This window comes from Neodiprion pinetum, chromosome 5 (assembly GCF_021155775.2).
Source record: "Neodiprion pinetum isolate iyNeoPine1 chromosome 5, iyNeoPine1.2, whole genome shotgun sequence".
Classification (NCBI taxonomy): Eukaryota; Metazoa; Arthropoda; class Insecta; order Hymenoptera; family Diprionidae; genus Neodiprion; species Neodiprion pinetum.
In genome coordinates, this window is record NC_060236.1 from 33,234,115 (window position 1) to 33,249,956 (window position 15,842).

The 15,842-nt window shown below is 42.7% G+C and overlaps 2 protein-coding genes across 7 annotated transcripts; both read left to right on the forward strand.

The window, feature by feature from the left end:
* The first annotated feature begins 71 nt into the window (after positions 1-71).
* Positions 72-4,696, forward strand: Atg10 (Autophagy-related 10). Of its 4 annotated transcripts, XM_046629849.2 has the most exons (7): positions 72-213; positions 1,105-1,179; positions 2,440-2,567; positions 2,706-2,843; positions 3,012-3,255; positions 4,219-4,387; positions 4,477-4,696. In XM_046629849.2, the coding sequence occupies exons 4-7, from the start codon at positions 2,736-2,738 to the stop codon at positions 4,607-4,609; spliced, it is 654 nt and encodes a 217-aa protein (XP_046485805.1). In that variant the 5' UTR covers positions 72-213; positions 1,105-1,179; positions 2,440-2,567; positions 2,706-2,735; the 3' UTR covers positions 4,610-4,696. The 4 variants fall into 4 exon arrangements, with proteins under 4 accessions (XP_046485805.1, XP_046485804.1, XP_046485808.1 ...); XM_046629848.1 differs by lacking the exon at positions 1,105-1,179 and having other exon boundaries at positions 77-213; XM_046629852.2 differs by lacking the exons at positions 72-213; positions 1,105-1,179 and adding an exon at positions 684-878.
* Positions 4,697-5,895: 1,199 nt separating this feature from the next.
* Positions 5,896-13,972, forward strand: LOC124220647 (excitatory amino acid transporter 1). Of its 3 annotated transcripts, none has more exons than XM_046629837.2 (8): positions 5,896-6,555; positions 7,251-7,613; positions 10,981-11,384; positions 11,493-11,687; positions 11,779-11,962; positions 12,047-12,475; positions 12,537-12,671; positions 12,946-13,972. In XM_046629837.2, exons 2-8 carry the CDS (start codon positions 7,594-7,596, stop codon positions 13,088-13,090), a joined length of 1,512 nt encoding a protein of 503 aa, XP_046485793.1. In that variant the 5' UTR covers positions 5,896-6,555; positions 7,251-7,593; the 3' UTR covers positions 13,091-13,972. The 3 variants fall into 3 exon arrangements, with proteins under 3 accessions (XP_046485793.1, XP_046485794.1, XP_046485795.1); XM_046629838.2 differs by having other exon boundaries at positions 7,260-7,613; XM_046629839.2 differs by lacking the exons at positions 5,896-6,555; positions 7,251-7,613 and adding an exon at positions 10,696-10,898.
* The last annotated feature ends 1,870 nt before the right edge of the window (positions 13,973-15,842 follow it).

The following is a 15,842-nucleotide window of genomic DNA, read 5'->3' on the forward strand; positions in this document are numbered from 1 at the left end:
ATGATACTCGACTGTGTGGTTTTCACATAACGCGTAAGTCAACACTGGATTGATCCTTATATTTGACCGCTGGATTTGGGGCCGCTGATGGTGTTGCTGCTGGTGATAGTGACGGTGCTGTTCCCGCTGCTGCATGACTCTGGCCGAGCAACGCTCGCGATCTCTTCAACCCAGTGGCGCGTCATGCTAGAAATTCGGTCCCTTGTTTCTCTGGTGGGTGTCCGTTATTATTCAAAACTGTTCCCGGGTGTCGCGGGGCCTCCTCGGTATAACTTTCCGCTAAGCGATGTTGTGCCCGCGACAATTCATTACAGTAGTACATAAATACATACTACAATACATAAGTACAGTACTACGTGCACGTATTTTCACTCTGATATAACTCGGCGATTGTGTGTCACACACGCGCATCGAACAATATACATACACCTACTGTATTTACACCGTAGCACCGAATTTATCCATCCGCTTCTTCGCTCATTTTAATATCAATATGCGTATTTCGGAGCTCCGAGTCGCGAGTTCCCGTGTTTTGTTAACCGTTAATATAACCACGTCTGTTTGTCTGTCGGTCTACCGTCGCTCACTCTCCTTACTACTCGACGGTCTAGTCTATACCATGGATTCTAAAGTTGCTCAGTTCACCCCGTCGCTCGACGTTATACGTACGACTCGCAGCCGCGTCATTCGGCACACGTACACTCTTGCCTTCGGGTAACGACCACACGCTCAAACGGGGGGCCAGCAGTGTCGTACACGTACACCTAGCGAGCAAGCGCAAAGAGCTACGCGCACACAAACCAACCCAGCCTAGCACTACCTGAGCGATAAGCAGCTGCGCATAAACGGGGGGTGCCGTTACCCTCGTTTACAGTTAAGTACGTCCTCGCGACAAGCTCCCTTCGACCATTACCGAGAACTCCGTTCTGACCCAGCGTAGTTTCGATTTAGCGAGAAAACCGATCGGCGATAAATTCGCAGAGTCTTTACCCGGTCTTGTCTTCTCGCCTATATTCTTGCCGCTCCCGAGACAATCCGAATAACATTTTTCCGTCCACGTGTGTCGAAAAATTTTAACACCGACAATTTTTACCGGGCCCCCAGATACGCGCCCTGCTCGTCGAGCCTTGTCACGCCCCTGAAGCTTGAGGGGCATTGGAAATCGGCCTGCACACAAAGGTACAGTCACTACCCACACATCTCCGTACTTACCGGCGCGGGTACGGGGTGGGGGTTCGATTTCGTCCGAGCCCAGCCGGAGCCAGCCGAAGTTGAATAGTCGGTATAAAAGAGGGGAAGAACTGTGCGGTACTACTGCCGTGCCTGTGGCTGTGCAGCTTCCCCGTTTTGTAAATTCTTCATCGAGGTAGAAATGACGACGAATGTTATTGGAGTAACTACAAATGGAAAAGCCCGATTTCCATGAAAATTTGGAATTTATTAATTCTTCCTGGGCCCCCATTGGAGGAAATATTTTCACCTGCGAACTTATAAGCGTCGGTTTTTTTTCACGAGCCTCTCGACGTTCAGCTCAACGCCGTAGTTGTCTTCGATGCTGTTCTTCTCATGTCAACTTCCACCCGTCAATAAAGAACGACGTCCGTCAATCCGTGTGCCCAACTGCGTCTGTGTACTGTGCAGCCACGCCACATAACAACGCTCGGCACACTTATAATACCCGTTTTGTTATACATACCGTCGTTCGACGACCGCTCTCTTGACGAACGTTCCGAACGATCGGTCAAAATGTCCCAGGGAACATGACGCCGATCAATGTGCAATTGTGCAGTATCCGACCTTCTCAATTGTACGATATTTCTATCTATGTAGGTTCTATTTCGAGATTAGAACGCATCGGTGAGATTAGCGAACAGGATGAGCTTGAAAATAGTAAAAGTACCCGTAGGTTTCGAGTCGGGAAGGGCTATTTTTTTTTTAATCGTAAATTCAGACTGTCTGACTGTTGCAAAATTTGGACATGAAACTTTGATGCGAGATTCTACCAGCTACGTGATAAGGCTTCCTTTGTCTACAATGCGCAAACACGTGTGTGAATAAGATATTGGCCGAGGAATCCTCGCTGCTCTCGAAAAAGCCTCGCCTTCAAGGATACATTGGACAGAATGAATTTCGGTGTATGTAAAATGGCACCGACAGCGTTATCAAGCGTAAAGATAGAGACAATGAAGGGTATTGGGTGTTGAGCTGCGAGCCGTTCAGCCCGTCTCGCCGCAGTTGGTAAGCTGTGCTACTTTCGCGGCCATGTTTGACGATCGTAATGTCTAAGTGCTGAGCTCTGCCCTCTCCACAAGGATATTCTGGGCTTCGATATATTACGTTGGAAAGTTTTTCTCTGACTTAGCCAGTTGCTCGCCGTTACGTTATTTGTACTCTTTCAATGCCCCTGTTTCTGTTTACATACTTGAATATATTTTTCAGCTGCAAAAGTAATACACTATTCCTGAAAGGTGACTCTGGAGATGGAACCTCCGATAGAAGCTGACACTAAAAGCGACATCTCGAGTTGAAGCAGCGCGGCGTATCGACGTTGACTCTGAACTCCGTTGGTAGGTACAAACATCCACCCACCCGTACAGATTTCTATTATATCGTGATTCCACAGCCACTTTGCAAATTTGGAGCTGTTTTTTGTTTTGTGTTTCCCCGGTCTTTCTTCTTCTTGAAGTCGTTTTCGTTTTCACAAGGTCGCAAGTCGCGTGTCATCATTTCTGGCCATGGATGGAATCGGTACTGTCACGTGGGAAACCTTTATCAAAGATGCTCAAGCTTTGTTAAAGGTTTCCGACAGGATTCACGATGATTGGGAACTCGTCGGCGATCAGGTGATGAAAAAAAAGAATTTAGATAAAAACTTGATATTATACAAATGTGAACAACTGTTAAGTATTTCTTGTACTTCGGAATACGTAATTAAGCACTAAAACTTAAACATTTGAGTTTCTTACACCGATAATCAATCAGCGTTTTAACGATTACCGATCGTCACGAAGGGCGCACCCGGAATGGCGTACCTTTCACGCCAAGTGAAAACGTACGTCCCGTGCGAATATCCAATCGACGAGCCACCAACTGGTACCGACAAAGATTATTGGGCTAAAAACTTGGACGCCAGGTTGGCCAAGGACCCTTTTGAGGCGGCTTCGAAAGACGAGAGGCCGCTGATCACACTTCACCACGTTCTGTGGTCCATGAGTTATAGCGTACCAGTACTTTACTTCAATGGATGGAAGTCTGGTGAGGAGAAAAATTTTCCATTACTAATATATTTCCCCCATCCCTCGGGCGTACTCGGCGCTGTCGCTTAATTTTCACTATCGCTGATTCGTACGTACCTGCAGGGTCATGGTGCTGTCACGATTCGAAAGCAGCCTACGCACTTGACGTTGAATGTTTAGAGCGGATGTAGGTTAGCATTGAAAGAGGAAGGAAAATACGGTGGAAGAGCTGGCGTTGGTTTGCTAGGCGAGTCCCCCGGTAGAAGCTTCGGTCGTAGAAGCCCTCTTAAAAAACAAACGAGAGTCACATTAGCGCGAGCTTTTTGTCGGACAATATCAGCTAAGCTCGTACGCTCTTTTGTTTCTGGCTTTTACTCTCCGCCTCACTCACCGGTTTTCCGGGAGTCCTCTCCCCTGATCGCTGTCTCCGTTTTAGCCTCGTTCAGAGAAAGAGGCTGCCAGATCGAACGAGCAATCAGCCAACGGACGCCTCGCAATCCCGCTCTTGGGTGCGATTAAGGCCGATGCAAGTGGCAACCACGTTGAGTATTCTTTGGTTCAAACGGATTTCGATTTCTCGCACCCTCCGGCTGTGCTGGCGTTCGTTGCTCAAAACTTTACTTCGGCCTCGGTTATCCTGGAATTGGTTCGAAAACTCTACAACAACCGTTCTCATATCCATGCATCCCATATACCGCCCGAGATAGTCTCGAGGGATTACTCGAGGCACCGGTAGCCCTCAGCACAGGCCTGACGCAGCGCTTTTGACGAATTGGGTCAGCGCATATTTCACGGAAAAAAAGTCACCCTATGACTTCCTCGAAATGTTTTGATCGCCTGAAGTACTACCTCGTAGTTAAGGAGACTTATCAGGGTTCCAGACTCGTCTTACACCCGTAGAAAAACCCAAAGAATATACATATATATACATATATATACATATATATATATATATATATATATTTTTTTTTGTGTTAAACAGATTTCGCGGGCTGCAATCCGGTCAGCGCCGAGGTCGCACAGAAATTAATAAGCAACAACAACCTGTGTTACTCGGAATTATCCCAGGCAATTCATCCGATCTTAGGAACTCCATTTCTCCAATTGCATCCGTGCGGGTCTCAAGATCTCTTGAGGCATGTGTGGAAAAGGTAGGATACCTTTTATTAATTTGGTTTAGTTATTACGCAGGCATTTATTTAATAATTATTTTGTTCGTGATCCTGGAATATTTGAATAGCAACAACAAGCTTGTAAGTTGGCTGAGTGTGGCCGCGCCTGCAGCGTTGCAGCTGAAACTTCATGAGGATTATTACAAACTGACGATCGCAGACGAGTCACGTGAGCCGGAGGTCATGTATGAAGCTTATTAGCGATCCGTGATAACGACATCATTGGCGATGGCAGAATCAGGGCTGGCATTATTTGTATTGAAATAAATTTTACACTTAACTTAAAAAGTGACTCTCGTTATTCCATCCCTGTACACATCTCCATGTACCAGACGCCGAGCTATCGGGGTCCTGAGTTGAATCAATATTAAAGCGAGTAGGCAGCCGAGATAGGTATTGATAAAAAATACTAGCATTGCGTGTCCCTCGCTGAACGCGGTTCGGCTGCAATCCGCGTTCGAAAATTACAATACAAATTGGACGTCGATGCAGCGACGCGAATCACGTGAATATCGGCCACCCTCCGAGTCAATTTTCAGCGTAATATGCATGGTTGTCTATTCCAATTATCGGTCGACAATAGTGAATCTCATCGATTCGGGGGTACGTAATGTGCCTAGTGGTCGTTATTGGCATGTGGAAATCGATAATTGATATTACCCTCTCGGTACCGGTCGTGATTTACCGGAAAATTAGCAAGAGGAGGGGATGGATTGGCTTCTTAGATACCGCTGAGAGTTAATCAGGATTTCAGTGAAAATGGTGACGAGGATGGAATGAGAGAGATCCGGTTGCTATGGTAACTCAGTTTGTTGCGCCGCGACCCTACCGTCTGGCGAAAAAGGACGGAAAAGGCCGCGCCTCCATGTTACACCCCGAGATGGGGGGAAAATACCGAAAATACATTGTTGGATGTTGAAAAATCACCAGATTTTGACAGAATTTCCTCGACAGCTACGGTCGAGTATGGATCATCGTCTCCTGGAGTCCACCTATGAACATCTAAGCATTCATGTATTTATAGCACTATCTCAGGTGCCTATCCTGAAATTGAGCAATTGAGTACGATTATGGTAATTGGCACTTGAACATTGCAATTTGCTCCAAACGTACGAGTGTCGCTCGTACCCGACAAAAATATGACTCAGAATCTCTGCAGACTAGTCGAAGTTCATTCCAGAAAAAAAAATCTTGCAGTGATCCGTGCTGCAATCAGCCAAAATGAAATTTTTACTGAATCAGGAGGATATAGATGCTCGGTAATGAACATTGAACCTTGGGGATGAAATACAAATCACCGAGAACAACGTATCTGAACATCCTCTGTCACTCATGTTTCTTACATCGAGCCCAGTTTTATTTACGGTCACAGCCCGTCGGGGACCTCTGAGCGAAATTAAAAATGGCGGGAAAAAAATCTGCGGGGAATAGCGAAGGTCTGCGAGGGCTGCTCGTGGTCCGTCGTACTCATGATCGGAGCTCCAGCCCACACCACACATCCAACTGCTTGCGCGGCGCGCACAACCGCATTACCTCGTCTCTTGGTAGTCCGACTCCTGTCCCACGATCAGTGTTCATCGTCGCGTGGCACACAGAGTTGCGCCACAAGTGGTGGAGGCAGGTTCCCGCCAGGTGTTACGTCGATTTGAACGGTTCAAAGACGTACGCGACCCTAGCCATCAAAAACACAGTGCTTTGTTGTTTTCAATTACCCGCTGCAGCTTTATTCCCCAGTACGTTGAATAATCGAGGAATTGTTATTCGCTCGTCTATTATTGCGCAGAAGAGAAGAAAGGCGGTGTGAGAGAGTAGGAGAGAGGGCGAAAGAGAGAGATAAAGCGGAGAAACATTAAGAGGGAGAGGGGTAGAGAAAGCAAGAAAAGGAGAATAAGAGATTGTGGTTTGAGGAGTGCTTGATCGATGAGATTCTCTTGAGCTTACAATTGTTGAAGAATATTTGACGTCCCTGATGATAAAAGCCACGAGTGGATATAGTTGAAAAGTTTTAAGGGATTCGGTTCAATCGACGAGGAAGGACGTTCGAATCGGTAGATGAAGGGATATTTCTTGGATATCAGCGATGATACAATACGGCTGAAAAAAAAAACTTCATTAAGCATCTAAAAAACGGCTTGTTACCAGCTGAGGTGAGCTCAATAAATCACCATGACATAGTCCCATCAAAATCATGCATGAAATCGCACGGCCAATTGTTCAAAAGTCAAAACAACAACGCTTTTGTCCAGAATATTATCCATTGTATATTCATCCTGTTCCCTGCTTTTTGTTATGAATGTTCACGGGCAATCAGTATTTCATACCCGTTTCCCGTCGATCGATTGATTGAAATTAAGTTCGTATAAGCAAGATGTGACGTGAATATACCTCGCGATCTTTACATGCCGGGATTGTTTGGAAAAGAATTTGGAAGCCTCGTTTATAAGGGAAGCAAGTAATTCAATGGAAAGACTTTCTCTAAAAATCGATCCTAAGCGTTTCACAGCGCGCACGCAATCACGTGTTTTATATTAATTCCTCTGCTTTTGTACGCACACGTGTCTCTTAGTGATGTGTACGCCTTATCTTTGCATGTGCAAAAGTATTTACATGTTCAGAAGTTATAAACATTCATCGGTCCCGTGATAATCGACCGTCAGATCTTCTTTCCGGTACATGGTGCCATTTCGAAAAATTTTACCACGCGCAAACATGTGGTGTGGATTTTATTTTCCTTCCAACCCCACGCTCATCACTCACTGATCATTCCTGATGAATGATAGCGGATCAAAGTCTGGCTCGATATAGGTGAGGTTTACAATGGAGGTAATTAATGGCTGTACAGTGGTTTCAGTGGATATTATGGACACGGACAGGAAGCTATCGTAGGGGAGATCGTGTAATATGGTATGTGCCGGGCACATATCGTGAAGCGCTGTAACCTATGTACCACCCAAGGTGGCACAGATTGAAAGCTCCCTATCATCAACACACATCCTCTGTCGAGTGCGAACACTAGCTACTTGCCGCAACTGGGCTTCCACCGGTTGTTCAGATCGACCCGCTACATTGATCAGCGCATCTACCAATTGACCCGGCCAACTTCCGGTCTACCTCTCAACTGTTGGAAAAAACGGGCTACAGAACTCGGGGGATTTTCATTATCTGCTGCGTCTTTTGTGTCAACTATGGAAGTCGCCTCAGAATTGTGAGTACATTTTTTATAAAGTTTCAGCATTCATTTTTCACCAAAGCTTTCGTTCTGCGTGTTCTCGCTTTTTGCTTTGAACCACCATAAAGAAAGACTCTTTATTGCATAACCACTAACAATACATACATTTAGTAGTACACAGTATACATACACATTGTATATGTATACATATATATCCTGACGGAGGTACCATAAGAAAATCACCCGTATTCAGGGGTCGATTTAAAAACTATCCATAACTATATACACTTGCCCAAATAACATTAAAAACTAAAAATAAACTTATTTCCAATTAAACCTTTAGTCTTCTCGTGAATAACAAAACTGATTTGTATACATTTCAATTTATTCAAGTGTTTCCTTCTAACAATTTTTTCCCTCTAACTGCATTTACTTCATTACGATATAATGTTTTATGATCCATTATTTTAGTTTTTCCTTTGATAGTATGCAATTTTTTACTCTTCAATATTTAAAGTTTCTCTTCTTTTGTCTTTGAGAACTCATTATCAGTTATATATCAATATAATCAAATATCAGTTCTGAAGTATACTATAAGCGTCGCTCGCTGCCTTTGTACTCAAATTTATTTAGCTACTTTACTTCAACTCAGAACGATGACGGACAATTTATGAAAGCATTTAGGTACGGCCAATCTTTCGGATTAATCCTCGCGCAAGGAAGATGTCTGTTAGGCTAATTGAACAAGTCACCATAATTATTGTTCAACCGTCTCGAATGGATAATTCCCAAATATTCTTGACTCATTGTCTGTATCCGATGGATCTTGTATCGAGGAACAAGAAAATTTTCGTTTTTCGCACTATTTGAATTCTTACTTCGGTTTACCGTGATTATTTTCCACTGTATGTTCAGACCTCGATCAAGGATTCAATGAACATCCCTAAAGTAGGGACCCAAATTATCAAACGCTTGCTGGTTGTGATGATTCGCTTCTTCATTTGCTAGTTGGAGTAATCATGATCAAGCAAAAGCGAAACGAAATGACAGTCGGGTCAGACGTGGGCGAGTTGGTTACGGCCGTTTGTTGTTATACCATCTTAACGCACGTACGCGCGGTCAGCACAACCTATTATATGTACTACAAACTGTACGTTATGTTCAGAGAACAACCCAATATCATGCCGAATGAAAACTCAAAGAGGAGTGTCTCTTCCATCTTCAGCTTTCATCTTGATAACATTTTTATTTTCCCCGAGATGACCTCACGGTAAATTGCCTCGCAGAATGGGCGACGCTTGATATACATACATAGATATATATCTGTATAAATATACATTTTATCCATATATCCGTTCCCATGGAGGAAGTACGAAGAACATCGATTACTTTTAGTTGCTTACTTTGCTTGCTCTTTTAACCGTCGAGTCTGTTGTTGTTGTTTTTTATTTTTTTTTTTTTTATTTTTTCTTTGGTTCTTTTATCGTTCTTTCTTTATAATATCATATATCAATCAAAAAGAACTTTTGTCGTTAGCCAAAGTTACGTAAATTGTTTCTGATCTCTTTTTCTCCCGCGCAGAAACATTGATTCTTGTCGTTGAAATTGAGTAGAACAACTTTGCTCGATTCGTTGGATTTTAAATCTTGCCTAAATCTTCTGGTTCTGATCACCTGATGCGACGCGACAACTGATCAGGATAATCATTGAAAATAAAAAATTCATTTATTGTATTGTGATGTATGAAGAATTCAAAGAATTGGAATCATTTTCTTTTCATCGTGATGGCATTGGCTGTGGTCGATTGTTTCTTCTTCCTTCTTTGTTCCAACTTTCAATTAGGTCTTGAATTCATGAACCCATTCATGAGAATACCTTCGAGAGTATATAGACGCGTTTGTTCAACCAATTTCTCCCATTGTTCGACTCTCCACAATGTGAACGCTCGATAACTGGATATATCCTCTAATTATTGTTATTGACGGGCAACATAATTTCTTTGACGTGCCATTTGAACCGTGCTAATTTCCAACCGATTGTAATGAAAACGATGGGGGGTGATGGTGGTGGTGGTTATTTTGCAGCTCATGTCACCGATCATTAAGGCGTTTAACGTCATTTTGTCCAGTCAGAATGCGTACAACTCAACGGAAAACATCCTTTATCACAAGTGATAAAGTGATCGACAAAATGAACAAATTGATTTCGAGATTGTCTCTATGCGACTTCCAGCTCCCAGAATATTTTTACTGCTGTGATTGAATTCCACTTCAGTGAGTACTTGGACGACGTCAACCGATGTCGCAGACAAGTGCAGTTTCATCAAAATCGCACTCTGCATATGGCACGCAACGTGTATCGCATCTGTTACTTGATGAGTCTATATCGTCACAGTGTACTCGGTATATGAATAGGTACGTACACGTGAAATGTGCTGCATAGAGAGCATTCGTGGTTCGTTTATTCTCCGCGACGAATTTTAATTGGAGTTCCTTCTGACGCTCTCCATTCATCGCGCTCATCGCCTTAAGCCGCACGTATCGCCTTCAATCCTAGGCCATTGTGAAAGAACTATTCACATACACATCGATCGACGCGATGGCGTTGATGATAATCCCTTTTTACTTTCCTTCTTTTCCACTTCACCTTCATTACCAACCACCTTGCGAAGAGGTTTTGTAGTGACAATTCAACGACGACATATAGTACAACTCATTATAGGTCATCGTCAGATCACCTCGAAGCTTCTGAATATACGTATAATTGTACCTATTGTGCCAAAAATAAAGAGGAAGACGCGAAGCGCACAGTAATTGCAGATTCAATGCGTTCGGCATCGTGCTGGGAATGGCGATGTACACGAAAGGGTGTGACATGCACGGACGAGCTGCGGCCAACACGTGTGGAGACGATGTACCGAGGGGCGAAACTGCGGGCGGGGATATTCATATCCTGTTTGGAACATGCGTATATCCACCGCGTGTGTACGCACGAGCTGATACCACGAGTTACACATGTACCGTCAGTAAAACTGCTTGTTAATGCTCGGCGAACTTGTCAAATGTCAACCGTCGTCATCATATCGCATTTTCCGCCTCTGTGCACAGCGCGCATCCAGTCCAGAGCAGCGTTGGCCATTAGGAGACACCCTCAAAAAAAAGTCTTCACAATCCATTTCACTGTCCATTCCAATCCATCGAATTCTTCTTCGTTTCGAGTCGTTGGGTCTGTTGCACGTATCGACCGACGAACACGGAGTTAACACTTTTCGATGGTGATCAACACGTAGTTCGAAAAATGAATTTTCTCCTCTGATATGACGTATGGACACACTTTTCACACGATGAATCTATCCCAATGAAACCCGCGGTAACATGTAATTAAGTGCATTTATTTGACGCAGATCGCCGCTGTCGGATGCGGAAAAGCAAGGGCGGATCGGGACTGGGAGGACATCGTACTACCCCCAAACACCGAACAAACGACCGCCGAACCGACGGCAGCAAACGAAAAACTGCCTGAAGCACAACGCCCTTACGATACTGACGGTCCTCGGTGTGGTTGGTGGTATAATTTTGGGCCTGGTTCTGAGGAATGCACGCAGCACAAATTGGCCTTCCCGTGACATAATGTACGTCAACTACATAGGCGAACTGTTCCTACGAATGCTGAAGAGTTTAATCCTGCCGCTGATCATGGCCAGTCTGATCTCGGCTATTGGTTCGCTGGACTTGTCTTTGAGCGGGAAGATCGGGGCGCGAGCGATCGTTTACTACATGGTTACAACCGTCAGTGCAGTTATCACGGGTTTGTGTCTTACGATCAACTGTCCAGATCCAAAAAAACAAAAAAATCGAGGTTTCCAAGATCCTAGAATGGTGCTACCTTTAAGCTAACGCAGTTTCTTTGGCGCAGGTATCATTCTCGTCATATCCATTCACCCCGGACGCGGCGACGAGTCGAACATCGAACGAGCCGGAGTTTCGAGAAACGTGACAACCGTTGACACGCTCATGGATCTGGCGAGGAACATGTTTCCACCGAACTTGGTCCAGGCCTGCATATCGCAGTATCGTACAGTACTTAAGCCCGAAGCCAACGACACGAACGGTGAGCGTATATTCGTCGTTAGTCATCAACCGGCGACGATCAGTCGTAGCAATCAGTACTTATTCACTCCAATGCTCCTCATTCTCCCCAGCCAACATTCTGACCTGGAAGATCGAGCACGAATACGCCGCCGGTACGAATATACTGGGTCTCGTTGTATTTTCCACTGTGCTCGGTATCACTCTTGGTAAAATGGGACCTGACGGTCGACCTCTACTCCGTTTCTTCGAGGCTTTGTCATCGGCAATGATGATCATCACAAACTGGGTGATTTGGTAAAAGGCCTTCAGCATATTTTATCGCTGGTCTGAACGCCTTCCGTTCTAATGAAACTCAATAATCACCGCGTCATCCGGCAGGGTTTCGCCAATCGGAGTGTTGTTCCTGGTCTCATCGAAGCTCCTGGAAATGAAATCCTTCGAGGTGATAATCGGCCAGCTTGGAATGTACTTCATGACGGTGCTCGTGGGCCTCTTCATCCACGGATTCATCATCCTTCCGCTGATCTACTTTCTCGTTACGCGACGCAACCCCTTCTCCTACGTTTCGAACATGGCTCAGGCCTTGGCAACGGCCTTTGGAACCTCGTCCAGTTCCGCCACACTTCCGGTCGCGATTGGCTGCCTGGAGGACAGGAACGGCATAGACCCTCGAGTGGCGCGTTTCGTCATGCCGATCGGGGCGACGATAAACATGGACGGAACGGCCCTCTACGAGGCTGTAGCCGCAATTTTCATAGCTCAAGTCCGCAACGTGAATCTCTCCTTTGGTCAGCTGGTGGCAGTCAGGTAATCGATGTCACTGCGCTGACTATTTCACTGACTGACGAATCCTTCGCCACTGTTTCAGCATCACGGCAACCGCCGCCAGCATCGGCGCAGCCGGCATTCCGCAGGCTGGTTTGGTCACCATGGTCATGGTCCTGGACACGGTTGGACTGCCGGCCAAAGATGTCACGTTGATCATCGCGGTGGATTGGCTGCTGTAAGGATACATCCTGATATGGTGTCCAATGGTCCTGAAAATGTCCTTGAATTTTGCCTGTCCTTCAAAAGTCCTGTAAGCTCTTGGGATTCATGGTGTCCGTTAAAAAAATCCGTAACAAATCGAAGGACATTTCCAGGATGATTTCAGGTTATTCAAGGACATTAGAAATAGAGTATTTCCAAGACCCAAGAAAAATTCAAGGACAGTTTATTCCACTTGAACACTACCTTTCACCAGTTCAATGACTTTATTGTTTTCTCACGCTTTTCAGGGATCGTTTTCGGACGACAATTAACGTGATGGGAGACTCACTCGGTGCTGGAATAGTAAATTTCCTGAGTCGCAACGAGCTGCGAAATCCATCGCGGGATTTACAGCCGAAAAATGGTGCTGATCATAATACGACGCCGATATGAAGAGGTCGTATTTGAATTATCGAACTTGCGGAGCGTCGACGGTGAGAAAAAAAATTTGATGCCGTCTACTGCAAAGACGACAATACACAAGTCAACATGTATATAATATAAGCTTGTTGGCGGGTATTTCGAGTGCATATTATATATGAATAAATATACATATATACATATATATATATGTTACACGTTAAGTTTAACTGTTCTAATTTACGCTATATACATACATATACATATACATGTATGTATGTGTGTGTATACATAACACGATATTAGGTATTCATCTTGTGATAATTTATCAATTATTATATATTAAAAGATACGAAACATTGCTCACACGTCTCAAAATTATGGTTATACGCAGCTCTGTGTGACAACAGAGCCGTACACAAGTCATTATTAATGCCATACGTAAAGTAGATTTACATTAGTCATAGAATTACTAGTTAGAAAGGTGTCGTTTCGCTCTCTCTCTCTCCCTGTCTTTTTCTCTCTCTGTTTCCATTCGGACAAGAAGGATAATTCGCTTTTTTCCTAACATTTCTGTAAATCTTCCGAATTAATTCGAGTATCGGTACAACTATACAGACATTGTCATTCATTATATCAAATCGAAAACTATCCAAACGCAAGAAAGTTTTAAGACCAATTTGAATAAGATCATCAAGAATGTAAAATCAAAGAGTTTTCAACATAGATAGAAGTTACTAGAACAGTTTTGGACCAAATTCTCTTTAAACGTATTTCCCGATAGGCGTGGATTTTAGTGAAAGAAGCTTTATCGAAAGGCGTGATTGCTGGAAAGATGCGATAACGGAAAAAAAACAAAAAAAAAAAAAGAAAGCAATAAACCGGAAATTTGGGTAGGAAACATTAGATACAAAAGAGATGTAAATATTTCCGACCCGTGAAATTTATTCTCTGAATTGATTGTTCTTTGACACGAGATATGTGTTCTACGTAGAGAAAGATTTTACGACATTATGCAATAATTACCGTTTACGATAAAGCTACATGTATATTTACTGCTCGAGATCTTCGTTAAGATTTTCAGAGTCTAAGTAAAAATTTAGGTGACATTTAATATTTGGTTGCCTCGTGCCATATGTAGAAATTGTAAATTTTAGGTAAGAAATTCGACACAAATATGTCAATTTCATCTGTAGTTGATTCTGCGGAATTTTACAATTCATTCTTATCCAACAGATCGACTTCGATACCGCAATAATTGGCTGTTGAAGACAATGAAGTCGCGCAGTGTTGGAAAATGATTAGAAAAGAAAAAAAAAAATTTTAAATACGATTTATAAATTAATCTTTATGTAATGTGTGTAAGAAAATTTTGCAGTGAAGAAACGCTTCCAAATTTATTCCAGGGGCCTGATGACGAAATGTGCTCTCTATAATAATTATAACCGTACTATAGTAATAATAGTTATATCGATATATAACGAAACTATGTATTATAATATTACGTAAACGATTGTTCATTGATAGGTATAACTGTTAATTGTTCAATTTTAATAATAAATATTATAATAAATTATATAACAGAAACTTAATATATAATATATAAAAAAAAAATATATATATATACTTGTCATATTTACGATTATTGAAATTATTATTACTGTTACTGTATGCATGTATATTATATGGCGGAATAAAAAAATATGAATAATATATATATATATGTATATATCATTCGTTTACAATTATATGTATACATGTATCTGTGTGCAATACATGTATACCACGCATTACGCCGAAATAGCAAAAGTATAAAATTAACGGTATCTAGATTTTTTGTTTGACGAATTTTCTAAGTAAATAAAGAAAAGAGTATTTCGATTTATCGATCTATAGATACGCTATTTCAATCAAACAGAAGGATAACTCTCGCAAATGAGGGAAGGAAATTTTTGTCTGGTATTCAGGGTTGGAATTTTGGGGATGAAAATATGTAAGATGGAACAAAGCTGAAACCCGTAATAATTTCCAAGGCTTTGCGTGTGCCGGCGATCAGGCGGACATATATTCATACACAACGCCTAATTGGATAAACAATCGAGAAAGTATGCGTACAACGACGTTATTATTGGGTTCAAATTGATTTCGGTCTAGCTACGATAAATTCCTAAGAGCCGAAGGGCGCAATAATTGCGAGTCCCGTGAAATACTTTCGCGATTAAATTTCGCAACGGGATATGAATGATTCGTTGATTCGTATGAGGTAAAATTGAGGATCGGTTGAATAAGATTGAAAAAATTTTACAAAATTTAAATACACGGTGTTTTGAAATTGGCATTATACATGTAATGTTTTTCGATTTTTTTCTATACGAATAGCCACGATTCGATTCATGCTTATCTACTCGTGTCTATTTTTTCTCTCGATTAGCTTAATCTCTTCAATTATGATCTCACTTTCGTTTGCACTTCTCTTTAGAAGCTTTATGCCATGATGCGAAACACTCTGGTAGCTACGAAAGTCCTCGCAGAATGACCCTCGAGTACAGGGAATAGGATCAAGGATGCTTGCGGGACCCTGAAACCAATTCTCTGAATCGTTTTGAAATTGATGTTGACCAAAAAAAAATTTAAAAAAAAAAAAAAACGACGAAACTTATTGGAATTACTTCTAATCATTCAGACATTTTCAAAAACCGATGTCTCGTACAATTCGTCTTTCGTCATTTTATTTTCGCATATTTCGAAATTTCGATACATCAGCCATTCGAAATATTAAACCCTT